We start from the raw sequence: 18,649 nt of genomic DNA, 5'->3' as shown, positions 1-18,649 counted from the left end.
GGGAAACATATACCCAAGCTCTAGAGGACACTGAATGAAAACGGGAGGGTAAAAGAGAGAGGCGGATCCTATTCTGGAGGGCACCACAGCTTGCAAAACCTCTCTCCCAAAAGCTGCTTCAGCCGAAGCAAACACGTCAAATTTGTAAAACTTTGAAAAAGTATGTAAGGAGGACCATGTAGCTGCCCTACAAATCTTCTCCATAGAGGCCTTATTTATGAAGGCTCAAGAAGAAGCCACAGCTCTAGTTGAATGAGCCGTAATCCTCTGAGGAGGCTTATGTCCCGCTGTTTCATATGCTAAGCGGATAATGCTCCTCAACCAAAAGGATAGGGAAGTGGCAGAAGCCTTCTGCCCTCTGCGCTTCCCAGAATAGACAACAAACAATGCCGAAGTCTGTCTAAAATCCATCATAGACTGAAGATAGAATTTCAAAGCTCGAACCACATCCAAATTATGAAGTAATCGTTCCTTCGAAGAAGAAGAATTAGGACACAAGGAAGGAACCACGATCTCCTGATTGATGTTGCGATAAGACACCAAATTAGGGAGAAAATCCAACCCAGTGCGAAGAACAGCCTTATCAGCATGAAAAACTAGGTAAGGAGGCTCACAGTGCATGGCTGCCATCTCAGAGACTCTGCGTGCCGAAGCAATAGCCAGTAGATAAAGAACCTTCCAAGACAGTAACTTAATGTCAAACGAATGCATGGGCTCAAACGGAGCCCTCTGCAAAACCTTTAAGAACCAAATTTAAACTCCAAGGAGGAGCAGAATGTCTAAACACAGGCCTGATTCTGGACAGAGCTTGAACAAAATACTGAATATCAGGAAGCTCAGCTAGCCTCTTGTGTAATAACACAGATAGCACCGAAATCTGTCCTTTTAAAAGGAACTAGCGGCAAGTCCCTTCTCCAAGCCGTCCTGGAGAAGGGAAAGAATCCTGGATACCTTGACCTTATGCCAGGGGAATACACGTTCTTCACACCAGAATAAGTAGGTCCTCCACACCTTATTATAGATGTGACAGGTGACCGACTTTCTAACATGAATGAGAGTATCAATCACTCTCTCAGAAAAACCTCTCTTAGCTAGGGCTAGGGGTTCAATCTCCACACAATCAGCCTCAGAGAATCCAGATTTTGATGAACAAAGGGACCCTGTTCCAGCAGATCCCTGCGACAAGATAACCTCCATGGAGAAGATGACGTCATCCCCACCAGGTCCGCAAACCACATCCTTCGAGGCTACGATGGAGCAATTAGAATAGTCAAAGCTTGCTCCTGCTTGATGCGGGCCACTACCTGAGGCAGAAATGGTAACAGTGGAAAAATGTTAACTAGGTTGAACTCCCAGGGCACTACTAAGGTCAATTCTGTCTGAGGATCCCTGGACCTCGACCCGTATCTGGGTAGCTTGGCATCGAGTCTGGACGCCATGAAATCCCCCAACTGGTGCAAATCTCCGCAAACGCCTCGGGATGGAGAGACCATTCCCCCGGATGAAACGATTGTCTGCTGAGAAAGTCATATTCCCAGTTGTCCACACCCGGAATGTGGATCGCTGATAGTGAGCAGCTGCAGGCCTCCGCCCATTCCAGAAGTCGATATACTTCCCTCATGGCTAGGGAGCTTCTTGTTCCCCCCTGATGGTCGATGTAAGCCACCAAGGTAATGTTGTCCGATTGGAATCTGATAAACTGGGATGAACCCAGAAGAGGCCAAGCCTTCAGAGCGTTGAAGATCTCTCGAAGTTCCAAAATGTTGATCAGAAGAAGAGATTCTTCTTGAGTCCACCGACCCTGTGCCTTCCTGGCACCCCAAACAGCTCCCCATCCTGATAGACTTGCGTCCGTAGTCACAATCTCCCAGGATGGTCTCAAGAAGGATGTCCCCTGGGACAGGTGATCTGGACAGAGCCACCAAGAAAGCGATTCTCTCGACCGGTTGTCCAGAGAAATCTGTTGGGATAGATCAGAGTGATCGCCGTTCCATTGCCTCAGCATGCACAACTGAAGAGGTCTGAGATGGAACCTGGTGAATGTAATGACATCTATGCTGGACACCATGAGGCCAATTACCTTCATACACCTGGCCACAGATGGTCTTAAGGAGGTCTGGAGGGCAAGACAATTGTAAGTAATCTTGCAACGTCTCTGGTCTGTAAGGAATATCTTCATGGATATGGAATCTATTATCGTGCCCAGGAATTCCACTCTGGTACTGGGGACCAGAGAACTCTTTCCTAAGTTTATATTCCATCCATGAGATTGAAGAAGAAGTAGCAGAGCTCTTGAATGAGCCTGGACCAGGATGTCGTCTAAGTATGGTGCTACTGCAATACCTCTGGATCTCGCCACCGCAAGCAGAGCCCCTAAAACCTTCTTAAAAACTCTTGCGGCAGTAGCCAGACCAAATGGGAGAGCCACAAACTGGAAGTGCTGGTCCAGAAAGGCGAATTTTAAGAACTTGAAGTAATCCTTGTGTATTGGCACATGAAGGTAAATCAAGAGACTCCCTAGGGTGGGAACAAAGAGGCGCCAAAATAGGGTAATATCGTTTGGACAAACTTCAAAACAGCAAACAACAATGGAGCTACTCACAAGCGGAGCGGCACTAGGGGTGCCAGAAACAGCAGACCGGGATCAAATTCGTCGCCCGGTAGACAAACACTTGACTGAACTCTCCGGGAGGTCACGAGGAACCTTTCCACAAATCCGATGAGGAATCGCATCCTCACCTTCGTCCGGACGACCGAACAGCCAATCCACGGTCAGCTTTGACACACACCTTTCTCCCCAGCGATAACTCCGTAAGCACTTGGCCAGGACAAAGCGGCAACTCTCGCCAACAGCCAAAATCCACCGGAGACAGGGAACAGGGCGGAAAAAACTGGAAAGCGGACTCCAAAGGGGGTATACTTAATTTATTAAAAGTTTAAAAGAAACAAGCAACGCGTTTCTCGGCTACACAGAGCCGTTTCATCAGACTGATGAAACGGCTCTGTGTAGCCGAGAAACGCGTTGCTTGTTTCTTTTAAACTTTTAATAAATAGTTTTAAGTATACCCTCTTTGGAGTCCGCTTTCCATTTTTTTCCGCCCTGTTCCCTGTCTCCGGTGGATTTTGGCTGTTGGCGAGAGTTGCCGCTTTGTCCTGGCCAAGTGCTTATGGAGTTATCGCTGGGGAGAAAGGTGTGTGTCAAAGCTGACCGTGGATTGGCTGTTCGGTCGTCCGGACGAAGGTGTGGATGCGATTCCTCATCGGATTGGTGGAAAGGTTCCTCGTGACCTCCCGGAGAGTTCAGTCGAGTGTTTGTCTGCCGGGCGCAGAATTAGGTCCCGGTCTGCTGTTTCTGGCACCCCTAGTGCCGCTCCACTTGTGAGTAGCTCCATTGTTGTTTGCTGTTTTGAAGTTTGTCCAAACTATATTAACCTATTTTGGCGCCTCTTTGTTCCCACCCTAGGGAGTCTCTTGATGTTTCTGGATATCAGAGAGCAGCCTGCTTCGTTTTCGTCTACAGTTTGGGACTTGGATCGCTCAACACATAGAGCACCTAGAGGTTGAATCGTCATCCTCTCTTTAACTCTCACATGAAGGTAAGCATCCTTCAAGTCTATCGTAGTCATAAACTGTAAGGGCAGAATCGACCTTATCGTCTCCATCTTGAACAATGGCACAGACAGAAACTTGTTTAAGCACTCTAGGTCTAGAATTGGGCGAAAAGTACCCTCCTTTGGGCCCACAAAAAGTTTTGAGGAATATCCCAGACCTCTCTGCTAGAGGAACTGATAAAATCACTCCTAGGGAGGAGAGATCCCTCATGCACACTAGAAAGTCATTGTTTTTCTTGTCTTGAAGACAGGTTTGATAAGAGGAATCTGCCCCTGGGCGGATGAGATTTGAAACCTATCCTGTAACCCTGAGCAATGACCTCCAAAACCCAAGGGTCTTGCACGTCTCCTAGCCAAGCATCCACAAAGAGAGATAGTCTGCCCCCAACTCTATTCGGTGACGGATCGGGGGCCGTCCCTTCATGCCGATTTAGTCTTGGTGGGCTTCATGTTCTGCTTGGATTTATTCCAAGATTTAAATGGTTTCCAAGTTCCTTTGGACTGGTCCGGTTTTGTGGAGGGCGCTGTCCTTTAGATTTGTTCTTCTTATCCTGCTGTAAAAAGGCACCCTTGCCCCAGTGACCGTGGATATGATAGAGCCAGTCCTGGACCGAAAAGAACCTTCCCCTTAAATGGAAGGGAGAGCAAACTGGATTTTGAAGTCATGTCAGCAGACCAAGACTTCAACCATAGAGCACTACGAGCTAGAACAGAAAAGCCTGATGTCTTGGCATTCAAGCGAATAATCTGCATATTTGCATCACAAATAAACTAATTAGCTACCCTCAAGGCCTTAATACTTTCCTGGATTTCATCGAGGGGAGTTTTCACCTCGATCAATTCCGACAGAGTCACAAGAATAGGTAGCGGCTCCAGCCACCGCAGCAACCGCTGCTGCAGGCTGAAATAAAGATCCCGTGTGCTGAAACATCTTTCTTAACAGAGTTTCTAGCTTCTTATCCATGGGTTCCTTAAACAACGAACTATCCTCAAGCGGAATAGTGGTGCGCTTAGTAAGTGTGGAGATAGCTCCATCCACCTTAGGGACAGACCCCACAACTCTAATTGGGAGTCAGGAACACTGTGAACAATTTCTTAAGGAAGAAGAAGGGGAAAAAAAGAGGACCCGAGCCTTTTCCATTCATTCTTAATATTTGCCATCTTAACAGGAACGTTTGTGGCACCACCTTGTCTATCAAGCTTAGGAATAATAGGTTCCTCGGGTAACTTAGGTTCCGGAACCTCCAACGTACTTTAACAGAAAGCGTAAGTGCTCTATCCTAAATCTAAAGTCTGGTTCCAACCCAGCCGGAGGCTTAGAGGCATCCGATTCCAACCCAGAAAGAGCCTCCTCTGAAGTATCAGATGCATCTTCTTCAGCGTATAATATAGTATCAGATAAATCCATCAAATTGGTAGATGACCCCTGGAAAGGATAGCAGTATTTAACCTTTCACTTGCGCTTAGCAGGGCAAGGTAAAGCACTAAAGGCCGCAGACAATGCGGTTTGCAACTGTTCAGAAAAGTATAGCGGTAAGAGGGCCCCTCCCGAAGGAAGATTAGTCATGCAATGGGGAGCTGCATGTGTAATCGGAGAGGATTGCAGGGAACGCACCTCACGGGACGGAGACCACTCAGAGGTGGATGGCTCAGTTGTACTAAACATCTTAGTCCTTTTAGATATAACTACTTTATAAAGGCATGTGGAACATAGTTGAGCAGGCGGGTATACCATAGCCTCCTCACAATAAAAACAGGTATTCGATCTGGGTAACGAGGGAGTACCCTCTAATGCATCAGAGTCCTCCATAGCTTGTGCTTTTAAAATTGACTATAGAAAAAATAAATGGCACCTTTATACCACAATGGCCGGGGCACTCACCACCTCCTATGACCCAGGCCCCACAAAGAAACCACTTCTCCTGTAAACCGCACGGTCAGGAAAGAGGAAGTTAATGAGGCCACACTGTGTCACATGGAATGCCATGCACGGCCGCCCCTGCTGCAGGAAGAAAAGCACGCCAAACTGACAGGCTGCGCAGTCTATCCAAACGAAAGTAAAACCTGAATGTTCTCGCATCTGCCAGAGCCTCATTTCACACATGTTGCAGCATAAAACATAATAAATCAAATCATGTATAAATCCCCCCTGTTCAATAATCCCCTTCCGGAGAGATTAACCCTTGATTCCATACAGATAAAGGAGTCTCACTGTGATCCTGTCTTCTTACGTTATATAATATAAAATGAAACGATCTTACCGGAATCGTTGTCGTGGAACAGACACACAGCCTCAAGTTTGACAGTCTCGTAGCATCACACCTGACATGGACTTGAGTGATGGAAGCAGGCAGTGAAACTCGTCAACACTGATTGCTTAGGACTTGTTAATACAAGTCTGGATGGTTTAGCAGAAAGACTCTGCCTGCATCTCCAGACCCTAACATCCGTCAAGGCTCTCACTGAGAGGCTGACAAGACTACTTAAAACTCCAGTCCCATAGCCAAGTACTACCCTCCATAAGAGACTACTCCGAAACTTCCGACACTTCTCTGCCATCCTCCTGAGACTAAAGGCAAAGAATGACTGGGGGATGAGGTGATTGGGGAAGGTATTTAAGCCTTTGGCTGGGGTGTCTTTGCCTCCTCCTGGTTGCCAGGTTCTGTATTCCCACAAGTAAGGATTGAAGCCATGGTTTTAGTACAGGGGTGTGAAATGGCTTAGCGAAGGTTTAAAAATAAGTTCCCTTACTTTGAATTGTTCTCTTTGTCTTCCTCCAGCTGAGATGTCAGCTTTTGTCTATGTTCTTTTTCAGTTTCTAGAGTCTCCAAAAGATTCTGTGCCAAAAAAATACATATGTTTGTAAACACACTAATGTATATGAAAAATAAACATGCAGGAAGCAAAACAGCCAAGCATACTGAAATTATACTACTTCCTTTTAAACCTGCTATATTACATTAGGCTCTTAAAAAAAAAAAAAAAAAAGATAATCACAAAAGTGATCAAACAGAATTGAAAATGGTTTCCTCCAAAATTAATTTTACATGGCGCTAGATTTTAAATGGAAACACGTTTGATGATGGGACTGTAAAGCCAAAGAATAATACTGTAATGCACTTCTTCAGCCTTTTTTTTTTGCCTTTCTTTACAACATCCAGAGGCTGATCTCAGAACGTACTGTGTGAACTGTGGTGACTATCCCACATTAGCTTAATTGCAGTTCACCAATCAACAGTTTATATTTACTTAAAAGCACTTTTGTAATTTTTAGGTGTCCTCATATGGGATTTGGGTGATATCTCCTTATATTTTTTGATGATAAAGGAGGGAAAATTATCTACTATAGAATAGTGGAGAAAATAAACCTCATTAATATTGGGAACCCCTTGTAAAAGAGCTTAAATTATTAAATGATTTCACCATTATGTACATTTAGCAGACATTTAGGGTAAAAAGAGAAATAAATTACCTGCCATAATGAGCTTTTCTGCTACTGAGAAACATAGATGAAGTCTAAAAGATTCAGTGAACCACTAAAGGCAGAAGCAGTATGAAGCTAGTGCATGTGAACATGAATATGTAGAGCAGTGCACATGAAACTGAGGGAAAGTAAATCTTTGTAGTGTGCTGAAATGCATAAAGCAGCCTCTAATGCAAACTACCTGAAACAAACCAGAAAGAGACCATGGGAGTATCCGTGGGGAGGGAGGAAATCCCCTACACACTACAGAGTTACTGAAATGAAAAAAGTAAAAGAAGCTTTCCAGCAAGATTTGAGAACATTCAGTTAACTGAACTCATGGAAACAACATGGGGAACTTATGTACATAACCACCTAAAATTTGCAGCAATGCAGCACAAAAACAGAATCAACCTTGTGGTAAGATGCCACAAAAATGAAGAAACAGGGAAAGAAGAAGCTGTTTGCTTAAACTGGAGGGAGATTAGAATGAGTGGAGGAGTCGTCTCCATCTACCGCCAAGCAAGTTAATATGGTCTTGGTTTTCTAGACTCACTAGCAGCACATGCCCTTATGATGATCATGAGAAAAGGGGCTTTACTAAACACTCAGAAGAAACTTTCTATTTGCTCACATTAAGTTCTGCTTTTAGAGCCTCATTTTCTTGCTTGCCGTCTGACAGCTCCTGCTTCAGTTGGTCAGTTTCAAATTTCATTACTTCTTCCAGATTATCATAAGCATCTTGAAGAGATCTTTTCTCCTCCAAAAGGGTTTCATGCTCTAACCTGCATTTAAGAAAGAAAAAAAAAAAAAATTATAAACCCCCCCAAAAAAAACTTACGTTTGTATTTTTTTGTCCTATTAAAGGGACATGAAACCCAAACATTTTCTTTCATGATTCAGATAGAGAATACAATTTTAAACAACTTTATAATTTACTTCTAGTATCTAATTTGCTGGAAAAAGCTGGAAAGTTGTTTAAAATTGTATTCTCTATCTGAATCATGAAATAAAATGTTTGGGTTTCATGTCACTTTAAATCAACACTACAGGAATTTCTTCACTGAAGGGGATACAAAGAACATGAAATAAGGAGACGAATCAAACATCTGCTGTTGCAACATTACAACTAGAACAAAAAGAAAAAACAAATTGCACACACTATTAAATAAAATATCCTCTATAAAACATTTACCAATGAAGGGATAAGAAGATCATTTTCTTACAGTTACATCTAAAGGGTATATTTTGATATGTACCGTCCGTCTCTAGTGTGTAATCCATTACACATCCCGTAGACTAGGTATGCACAAAATTTCCATGATGCGTTTGTTTCAAAATAAAACGGCTTTAACTTGTTCTCCTTTTTAATACATATGTTTAAACAGTACTCTTTCGCATGAATGATAGTCTGTTTATGACCGTTTTAGAAGAAAAACCATCACACTTATTCTAGAATTATATAAAATAGAAAGTCTATTATTGCATTTCCTTTTAGCCTTCATGAAAAATAACACCATTTTCACTCTCACTTTTTTTTTGGTTCTATTCAACTCATTTGTATTGCTTTGCTAATGAAAGTTTTAGGATGGATGTTTGATTTATTTATTGTATTAATTACTCTATATAAAATATATAAAGTGCAGAAATATAAAAGACCAGAAAAGTTTTGGTGGCTAAAGAAATACCTCACGTTATCGAGCTGAAGCTGGACATCCATATGCCTGGCAGACAGTTGGCTAAGTTCCTTCTCTTGTTTCTCCTTGAACAAACTGTATTCTGACTTTACAGTTCGAAGTTCTTTGTCTGCAGACTGAAGTACTATTCTCAGGTCATGGATTTCACTCTTAAAAACTTAAAACAAACATCAAATCGGTAGTTATTAATATTTGCCATACGTACTCCTCTGCATATATGTGCAATAATATACTACAAAATATGTAGCTCTAAAATTTGCATGTTTTATCATACACATCTTTAAAAGGGACAGTCTACTCCAGAATTATTATTGTTTAAAAAGATAGATAATCCCTTTATTACCCATTCCCCAGTTTTGCATAACCAACAATGTTATATTAATATACTTTTTACCTCTGTGATTACCTTGTATATAAGCCTCTACAGACCTTAATTTCAGTTCTTTTGACAAACATGCATTTTAGCCAGTCAGTGCTGACTCATAAATAACAGCATGGGAGTGAGCACAATGTTATCTAAATTACACACATGAAATAGTGCCTTCTATGAAAAACTATAAAAATGCCCTGAGATAAGAGGCAGCCTTCAACGGTTTAAAAATTAGCATATACGCCTACCAAAATTAAGCTTTCAACAAAGAATTCCAAATGAACAAAGCAAATTTGATGATGAAAGTAAATTGGAAAGCTGTATACTCTATCTGAATCATAAAAAGATTAATTTTGACTAGACTGTCCCTTTAAGTAGTTTTCTTATAATAGACACATGTAGAAATTCATTATACTTTTGACAAAGAAGCCGAGTTACTATGGATATTTGTTACAAACAAGAACAACCCAAATAAATGTTTTATCCAGTAGAGAGTTATTTTCAAATAAATTAACATGTGTTATATTGATTAATTCAGTTTATTTGGCTATTAATGGTAGCCAAAAACTAAATTTATGCTTTCCTGATAAATTCATTTCTTTCATGGTAGTGAGAGTCCACGTGCCATTACTCCTGTGATTCAACACCTGGCCACTAGGAAGAGGAAAAGATTCCCAAAGGTCTATGTTTTCCGGAGAAAACCACAAACAAAGAAAAGACTGACGAAAATCCTTAGTCGCCTGCAGGAGAAGACTTTAAAGTACGGACCACATCCAAAATCCCTCCTACCTCTCTGGTATTAAAGTCTGACGTATAGGGAAAAAAAGGTGCAAACTAAAACTGCAGCCAGAAAATTTTTTCATTACTTAAAAAAATTAAAAATGGAAAGGTTTTTGACCCCACCATGAAAGAAATTAAAATTTATCAGGTAAGCATACATTTTGTTTTCTCTCAAAGTCGTAAGAGTGCAGTATCGAGTAATTGGGCGGGACAACTGCCTGAAGGACTTTTCTACAAAACACATCAAGTGGAAAGTATGTAAGCCTTGGTAATTATGAGATTTAGCCAAAAAGCTAAAGAAACAGATGTAGTCCTCTGGCCTTTATGTGGACCAAGGGACAAAAAAAATTAAAAGATTGTCTAAAATGTTTTGTAATTTAAAAGTTGAATTCAAATGCTGTTACAATATTTAGATTAAAGGGATGTGAAACAACATTTTTCTTTTGCGATTCATAAAGAGCATGCAATTTTTAACAGCTTTCCAATCGACTTCTATTACCTAATTTGCATCATTCTCTTGGTATACTTTGTTGAAAAGAAAACCTAGGTAGGCACAGCAGGCAGCAGCAAAGCACCACTAGGAGCTAGCTGCTGATTGGTGGCTGAATGTGTATGCTTTTGTTATTGGCTTATTAGATGTGTTAAGCTAGCTCCCATTAAAGCAGCTCTGCTCTTTCAACAAAGCATATCAAAAGAACAAAGCAAATTCATTAATGAAAAAGAAAATTTATGCTTACCTGATAAATGTATTTCTTTTTTGACACTGAGTCCACGGATCATCTTAATTACTAATGGGATATTCCCCTCCTGGTCAGCAGGAGGAGGCAAAGTGCACCACAGCAGAGCTGTTAAATAGCTCCTCCCTTCCCTCCCACTCCAGTCATTCGACCGAAGTTAGGAAGAGAAAGGAAAAGCTAAGGTGCAGAGGTGTCTGAAGTATACACAAACCCACAACCTGTCTAAAAGTACAGGGCGGGCCGTGGACTCATCGTGTCAAAAAAGAAATAAATTTATCAGGTAAGCATAAACTTTCTTTTCTTTTTTAAGACACAATGAGTCCACGGATCATCTTAATTACTATTGGGATTCAATACCCAAGCTAGAGTGCACAGATACGGGAGAGATAAGACAGGTAACCTAAACAGAAGGCACCACTGTTTAAAGAACCTTTCTCCCAAAAGCGGCCTCAGACGAAATAAAAGTATCAAATTTGAAGAACTTTGAAAAAGCGTGGAGAGGACCAAGTTGCAGCCTTGCAAATCTGTTCCACTGAAATTTCATTCATGAATGCCCATGATGAAGCAACAGACCTTGAGGAATGAGCCGTAACTCTTTCTGGAGGCTGCCGTCCCGCAGTCTCATATGCAAAATGTATGATACTCTCCAGTCAAAAAGAAGAGAAGTAGCCGTAGCCTTCTGTCCCTTATGTTTTCCGGAGAAAACCACAAACAAAGAAAAGACTGACGAAAATCCTTAGTCGCCTGCAGGAGAAGACTTTAAAGTACGGACCACATCCAAATTGTACAGTCATTCCTTCTGAGGAGGATTAGGACACAAATAAGGAACAACAATCTCCTGATTAATGTTCCGATCAGAAACAACCATAGGAAGAAATCCTAACGTAGAACCTAAAACTACCTTATCTGAATGGAAAATAAGGTAAGGATATTCATACTGCAATGTCGAGAGCTCTGACACTCTACAAGCAGATGAAATGGCAACAAGAAGTAAAACTTTCCAAGATAACAACTTAATATCGAAGGAATACATAGGTTCCAACTGAGCCCCTGGAAGAAGTTGAAAAACTAAATTCAGACTCCATGGAGGAGTAACTGGTTTGAACACAGGCCTGAACCTGACCAAGGCCTGAAAAAATGATAGTACATCCGGAATATCCGCCAGACGTTTGTGAAACAAAATAGATAATGCAGAGATTTGACCCTTTAGGGAACTAGACGATAAGCCTTTCTTCAAACCTTCTTGGAGAAAGGACAAAATTCTAGGAATCCTAACGCTACTCCATGAGTAGCCCTTGGATTCACACCAAATAGATATTTACGCCATATCTTATGGTAAATCTTTCTAGTTACAGGCTTGCTAGCCTGAATCACGGTCTCTATGACCGAGACAGAAAAACCCCGCTTAGACAAAATTAAGCGTTCACTCTCCAAGCAGTCAGCCTCAGAGAAACTAGATTTGGGTGAAAGAAAGACCCCTGAATTAGAAAGTCCTTCTTCAACGGAAGTCTCCACAGTGGCAGAAATGACAAATCCACCAGATCTGCATACCAAATCCCGCGAGGCCAAGCAGGAGCAATGAGGGTCACTGATGCCCTCTCCTGCTTGATCCGAGCAATGACCCGAGGAAAAAGCGCAAACGGAGAAGTTTGGTATGCTAGACTGAAGGTCCAAGGAGCCGCCACAGCATCAATCAGTTCCACCTGGGAGTCCCTGGACTTCTAACCGTATCTCGGGAACTTGGCACTCTGTCGAGATGCCAAGAGGTCTAATTCCAGCTGACCCCACCTGAGAATCAGTCTGGAGAACACTTCCGGATGGAGTTCCCACTCCCCTGGAAGAAACGGTCTGCCTGTTTAGAAAATCCGCCTCCCAGTTGTCCACCCCTGGGATGTGGATCGTCGACAGACAACAAGAATGGGCACCCGCCCACTGAAGTATCTTGGTTTCTTCTGTCATCGCTAAGAAACTCCTCGTTCCTCCCTGAGGACTGATATAAGTACAACTGGAACCTGATAAACTGGACCGAGGCTAACTGAGGCCAGGCCAGAAGAGCATTGAAGATCGCTCTCAGCTCCAGGAAGTTTATAGGAAGAACAAACTCTGACTGAGTCCACACTCTTTGAGCCTATTAGGGAACCCTAGAAGGCTGGCGTCTGTTGTCACAAGCACCCAAGATGGTCTGCGAAAGCAAGTTCCCTGGAAAAAAATATCCAGAGAATCACTTGTCTCCTGCTCCAAATGTATTCGAGGAGACAAATCCGCATAATCTCCGTTCCATTGCCTGAACGTGTTTAACTACAGAGGTCAGAGATGGAACCGAGCAAACGGGATGATGACCAATGCCGCTACCCTCAGCCCGATTAACTCCATGTACTGAGCCATTGATGGCCGAGGAGTGGACTGAAGAGCTAGACAAGTCTCGAAAATCTTTGATAACTTGACTTCTGTCCATCGACTGGGAATCTATTATGGTTCCCAAAAAAGTTACCCTATTTGGGACTAAGGAACATCCAAATTTACCTTCCCACCGTGAGATCGCAGGAAGGAAAAAACGACATTTCCGTGTGGAATCTTGCTTGTTGTAAGGATGGCGACTGGACTAGTAAGTCGTCCAGATAGGGCGCCACTGCAAAGCACTGCCAATAGCGATCCCAGAACCTCTGAGAAAATTCTAGGAGCTGAGGCAAGACCGAAGTGAAAAACTACAAATTGGAAGTGCTTGTCTAGAAAAGCAAACCTTAGAAACTTGTGATGATCCCTGTGAATGGAAACATGCAGGAACGCATCCTTTAAATACACTGTTGTACTAAATTGACCCTCTTGGACCAAAGGGAAAATGGAACAAATAGCTTCCATCTTGAATGGCGGTACTCTGAGAAATTTGTTCAGATTCTTGAGATCTAAAATTGGCCTGAATGTTCCCTCTTTCTTTGGGAACTACGAATAGGTTGGAATAAAAATCCCAGACCCTGTTCCTGAACCGGAATAATCACTCCCAGTTTGGAAGGTCTCTCTTACGCACTGTAAGAACATCTCTCCTTTTTGCCTGGTCTGCAGACAATCTGGAAGCAGAAAACCTGCCTCTGGGAGGAAAAATCTTGAATTCTAACTTGTATCCCTGGAACACTATTTCTATTACCCAGGGATCCTGAACGACTCAAACCCAATCCTGAGTGAAGCAGGAAAGTCTGCACCCTACAAGATCTGGATCGGGGTTAAGCCCTTCATGCTGTCTTTGATACAACAGCAGGCTAAATGTTTTGTTTTGTATTTCAAAAGAGATTATTTCCGTAAAGCCAGGTCCCAACAAGGTCTTCTCCTTGTAAGGAATCGCTAAAAGCTTAGACTGAGAGCATACATACGTAAAGTTCTAACTAAAGGCTCTGTGAGCTGGAACAAAGACCCCTGAAACCTATACTCCCAGTTTGAAAACTGGAAGGAAGAATTTGAAATAAAGGAATTAGCCAATCAGAAAGCTTTTATCCTATCCTGGATTTTATCCAGAGGAGATTCTGATTTAGCAAACCAATAAGCCTTCGCACTAGAGACGACAGCAGAGTACACAGCTGGTTGCCAAAGTAAACCCTAGTGTACATTTTCCTAATGTTTGTCCAAAGGACCTGCTTTGGCGGAGTCGGATATGGGAAACATCCTTCCAAATATAGGGAATGCGGTCTCTTCCGTTCCTTATAACTCACTGGACGCACTAGGATAGAGCACCCCAGTAGTGCCGGAGTCCCCCAAGGTAGCTAAAACCTCCTAAAGTATCAAACGGAGATGCGCAAGGTAGAAAACCAACCTCAGGATCAAATAAAATATTATTCATCCGAGTCCGAGAAATCTCTTCTCAGATAATCCCGAAGTATCTTCCTCACCCAGGTAACGGGGAAGAACCATTCGGAATAGCAACTACGGAACCAAACACCTAAATGACTGAAAATAATTCTTCTAGAAATGTTTTCTACCACGTGGGAAAAACATATAATGTATGAAATGCAGAGAAAAACTTTAACTGGAGTGTGAGAGAAAGCGCAGGGCACTTAAATTTTAAAAAGCAACCTTATTCTTTGTGAGCTCTTGCACCATCCTAAGACACAAAGGATGAATTAAATAACTAAACAACTGAAATGCCTTTAATAAAAATAACAGATGAAAAACATTACTGTCTCTTTAAATTTCAAACTGTAACTTTTTCTTTATACGTGCAGGATTGGAATGGATTAGCAAACAAAATTGCAGCAGCTAATGAAACCTCAGATATTGTGCTGAGGTGCCCATCTGCCCAAAATGTAAATGTCATAAGACTCATTTAGCACCTCAGAGTAATACATATTAAACCGTTTATTTCCCTTTGTGATTTACATGGAGAAACGAATATACATAAAACAGTCTGACACTGTACGTCTCATAGCGTGCCATCTGGACCCGCAATGAAAAAAACAAAACACTAAAGGCTGTGTTAGATGCTCTGCCCCCGATATCGAATTGGAGGCGAAGAGCGCAATCCAACACGTCTCCACATAGCTCCGCCCCTCGCGGGAATGATAACGCTCCATCTCCCGGCACTCGTATGACTGTGCCCTGAGATAGAGAAATTACAGCCAAAAAAAAAAAAAACGGCGCCAAAAGCGACTCCGCCCATCGTGGGCGTCACAGCAAACAATCTCCCGGTCAACATTAATTATTGCATAGATAGGTCACCGGGAGCTAGTTAAAAATGTAGAGACTGTGATAAATTGGGGACAATTATGCTACCGTATGTCATGTAGCTCTACGACCCAAACACCATTTCCTGAGACCATATTATATTGTCCCAAGCGATTGATGCCCCTGAGTATCACCACATTAATGTTCTCAGTTTGATCTCCTTAGCCCCAAAAAACGGAACCATCTCCCGGTCGGTATATTACTAAATTAAAACCGCCGAGAGACACCCTCAGAGCCATAAACTAAAATTGACTGCTGTCCTGTCCCAGTGCCTGCATAAAAATAGCTGCCAATAGTCCTCTCCATCTACGAGAGTTTCCCATCACAATAAAGAGCCCTATTTGTTATCTTAGCCCTTGATTATGTGATTGTCCAGTAATGTAGTGCTTACTTACTTATGAGTGTTTTTATGTCCCCAGAAAATATTAAAGTTAGCACTTACCTTGAACTTCTGCCTGCAGCAAGACAGCTTCACAGGCTTGAGAGGTCCTCTCCCTCTCACCTGTGAAAAAATAAAGTGCTGAGTAATCTTCACCTCAGACTATAAGATATAGGGCAGCATGAAATACATGGGAGGCACAGTGAGAATTATGTCCCACAAGTTCCCATTGCTCTAAAGCCACTAAAAGCTCTATTGAAGAGACTGATATGGACTACGGCTACACCCTAGAACAAAGTAGCAATCTCTGACACTACTTTAAAAATAATAAACTCTTGATTGAAGAATCTTTTCTAACACCTCACTTTACCTCTTCCTATCACTAACATAGGCAAATAGAATGACTGGGGTGGGAGGGAAGGGAGGAGCAATTTAACAGCTCTGCTGTGGTGCTCTTTGCCTCCTCCTGCTGACCAGGAGGTGAATATCCCATTAGTAATTAAAAATGGTCCGTGGACTCATAGTGTCTTAAAAAAGAAAGTTGTTTAAAATTGAATCCTCTATCTGAATTGTGAAAGTAAAACAAATGAGTTTCATGTCCCTTTAAGTAAGAGGCATTCAAATTAATTCTTTAGATTAGGACAAGGAGATGGGCTATAATCTCTTGATTGATGTAACCTGAAAAAAAACATTAAAGAAAAACCAAATCATTCCTGAGAAGCAAAATATTGAAAATGTGTGTGTCAAAACAAACAAACCTTGAGGCTTCCTTCATTGCGAAGGAACTGCAAGTTCCCCCTTGATAGTGGATATAAGCTACAGCTGTGACATCATCTGAATGAAAACTGGGATACATTTCTCCTTTCAGAAGAAGACGGCTCTATAAAGCCGTAAAGATTGCACGTCCAAGATAATTATTGGTAACCTCACCTCCTGAGGAAACCAAACTCCATGTTCTCTTCTGAACTCCAATCCAAGAGACTGGCATCTGCAGACATTTTCCAAGGTAGTGGAATAAAGGATGCCCCCAGTAAAATAGTTTTTGAAAAAGAAAAAAAAAATCAACGGGACAGAGAGTGGCTCACTGAAGAATCTCAAAGGATATGAAACGGTGGAGTGAAAAATTATTGCACCACTGTCAAAACATGCAAAGTTGAAGCGGTCTTATATGAAACCGTGCATGCTGCAGATAACCGATCCTTTAGAGAAAGTTGAATAGTCACTGAGTCTATAATGACTCCTAAAAAAAAAGAAAAAAAAAGAAAACTCTTAAATTCTCCAACCATGTCTTCAAAGAAAACAACAGTAGCATGTTGGTGTGAAATACAACTGAAGGAAAAAATGGAACCGGAACCAATATGTTGTCCAGGTATAGAGCCACTGAACTACATGGAGTATTTATTACAAAGTAAAGAGTTTTTAGAACCTTCTTAAGAATTCTGGGAGCTGTATGTAGGATGACTTTCAGACATAGAACTTTTGCACATACTTGGTTTAAGCATAGCAGCCACCACTACAGAGTGCACAAACCTTTAAATCCTGCAAAATAGAAAAACTAAATTTATGCTTTCCTGATAAATTATTTTCTTTCCTGGCATGTAGAGTCCACAAATCCTCCGCCCACCTTCCACTTCCTATCTCTCTTAGTGAGTTTATGTATAGAGCGGTCCCAACCACTCTATACGTAGCTGCAATGCGCGTTCACAAGCACCGAGCGCATTGCCCCTCCAATGGCAATTCAGCTATTCATTACAGTTTCATCATATTGAAAATTCTCAATCATACAAAGTTATTTTTGTTCATGGATAAAACGATTGATAACATTATTGTGTTATCAATCCGTTTTATCCATGAACAAAAATAGCTTTGTCTGATTGAGAATGTTCAATATGATGAAACTGTAATGAATAGCATTCTAAGTGTAAGGCATTGCGATAACTTCAGCACTCGGCAGCACTCACTCAGGCAGACTACAACGCAGAGGCTCTGCTCTTCCGTGCACACGCTGAGGGAGTCTCCTAGCACTAAGTGACAGTATCTGAACATGAATACCGCGCTGCTCAGGCACTGGCAAGCTTGTCCAATCAGTGCGCTGAAAAATTGACGTATCCGTGGTAATTTCTGTTTATTACAGAAACCGGGTAGGCACATGCGCGCATCGGGAACGCGCAACTTGAGGCATAAAAAATGTCACGCATGCGCAAATCGATCTATAGTCTAATGACGTAGCTGCCCGGCCGCCCAACGGCCAGAAAGTCAATTGGGAGATCACACAACGTGATCAGGACCTAAAAAAAAACAAAAAAAAAAAAAAACGGGTTGAATTGTAACTTAAAAATCATGAATGAAACTACTATTGATTTTACATTAACTATTTAACTAAGGATAGTGAAGCATGTAACTTTACCTTCACTTTAAGTATCCTCCCACTACCCATACTCCCCCAGTCATTCAGCCGAGGCAATAAAGGAAAAGTAGGAGAACCCTAGAAGTATACAGGTGCCTTAAGGTTAAAAAAAATAAATGCAGCCTTAAAATAAACACAGGGTTGGTCGTGGACTCTTCATGCCAGGAAAGAAAATAATTTATCAGGTAAGCATACATTTTTGTTCTCTTTCCAATGGCATGTAGAGTCCACAAATCCATTCAATTACTGTTGGGAAACAAATACCCAAGCCAGAGAGGATACAGAATGGATAGGAAGGGAGAACTAAAAGGCATGTGGACCTAAACCGAAGGCACCACCGCTTGAAGAACCTTTCTCCCAAAAGAAGCCTCAGCTGAGGAAAAAACATCAAATTTGTAAAATTTACAATAAAGTATGAAAAGAGAACCAAGTAGCCACCTTACAGATTTGTTCCATGGATGCTTTGTTCTTAAAAGCCAAAGAAAGACAGCATGG

General features: G+C 41.8%; 1 protein-coding gene across 1 annotated transcript in view; it reads right to left on the bottom strand.

The window, feature by feature from the left end:
- The window catches only part of KIF15 (kinesin family member 15), a 417,226-nt gene that overhangs the window by 269,660 nt on the left and 128,917 nt on the right, over window positions 1-18,649 (bottom strand). Inside the window, exons 20-22 of the mRNA XM_053714345.1 lie at window positions 8,763-8,928; window positions 7,709-7,859; window positions 6,363-6,448 (exon numbers count right to left, since the gene is read on the bottom strand). Coding sequence (XP_053570320.1) covers window positions 6,363-6,448; window positions 7,709-7,859; window positions 8,763-8,928 — 403 coding nt within the window. The remainder of the gene's footprint in view (window positions 1-6,362; window positions 6,449-7,708; window positions 7,860-8,762; window positions 8,929-18,649) is intronic.

Source organism: Bombina bombina, chromosome 5 (assembly GCF_027579735.1).
Source record: "Bombina bombina isolate aBomBom1 chromosome 5, aBomBom1.pri, whole genome shotgun sequence".
Classification (NCBI taxonomy): Eukaryota; Metazoa; Chordata; class Amphibia; order Anura; family Bombinatoridae; genus Bombina; species Bombina bombina.
This window is presented reverse-complemented; position numbering and strand designations above follow the sequence as displayed.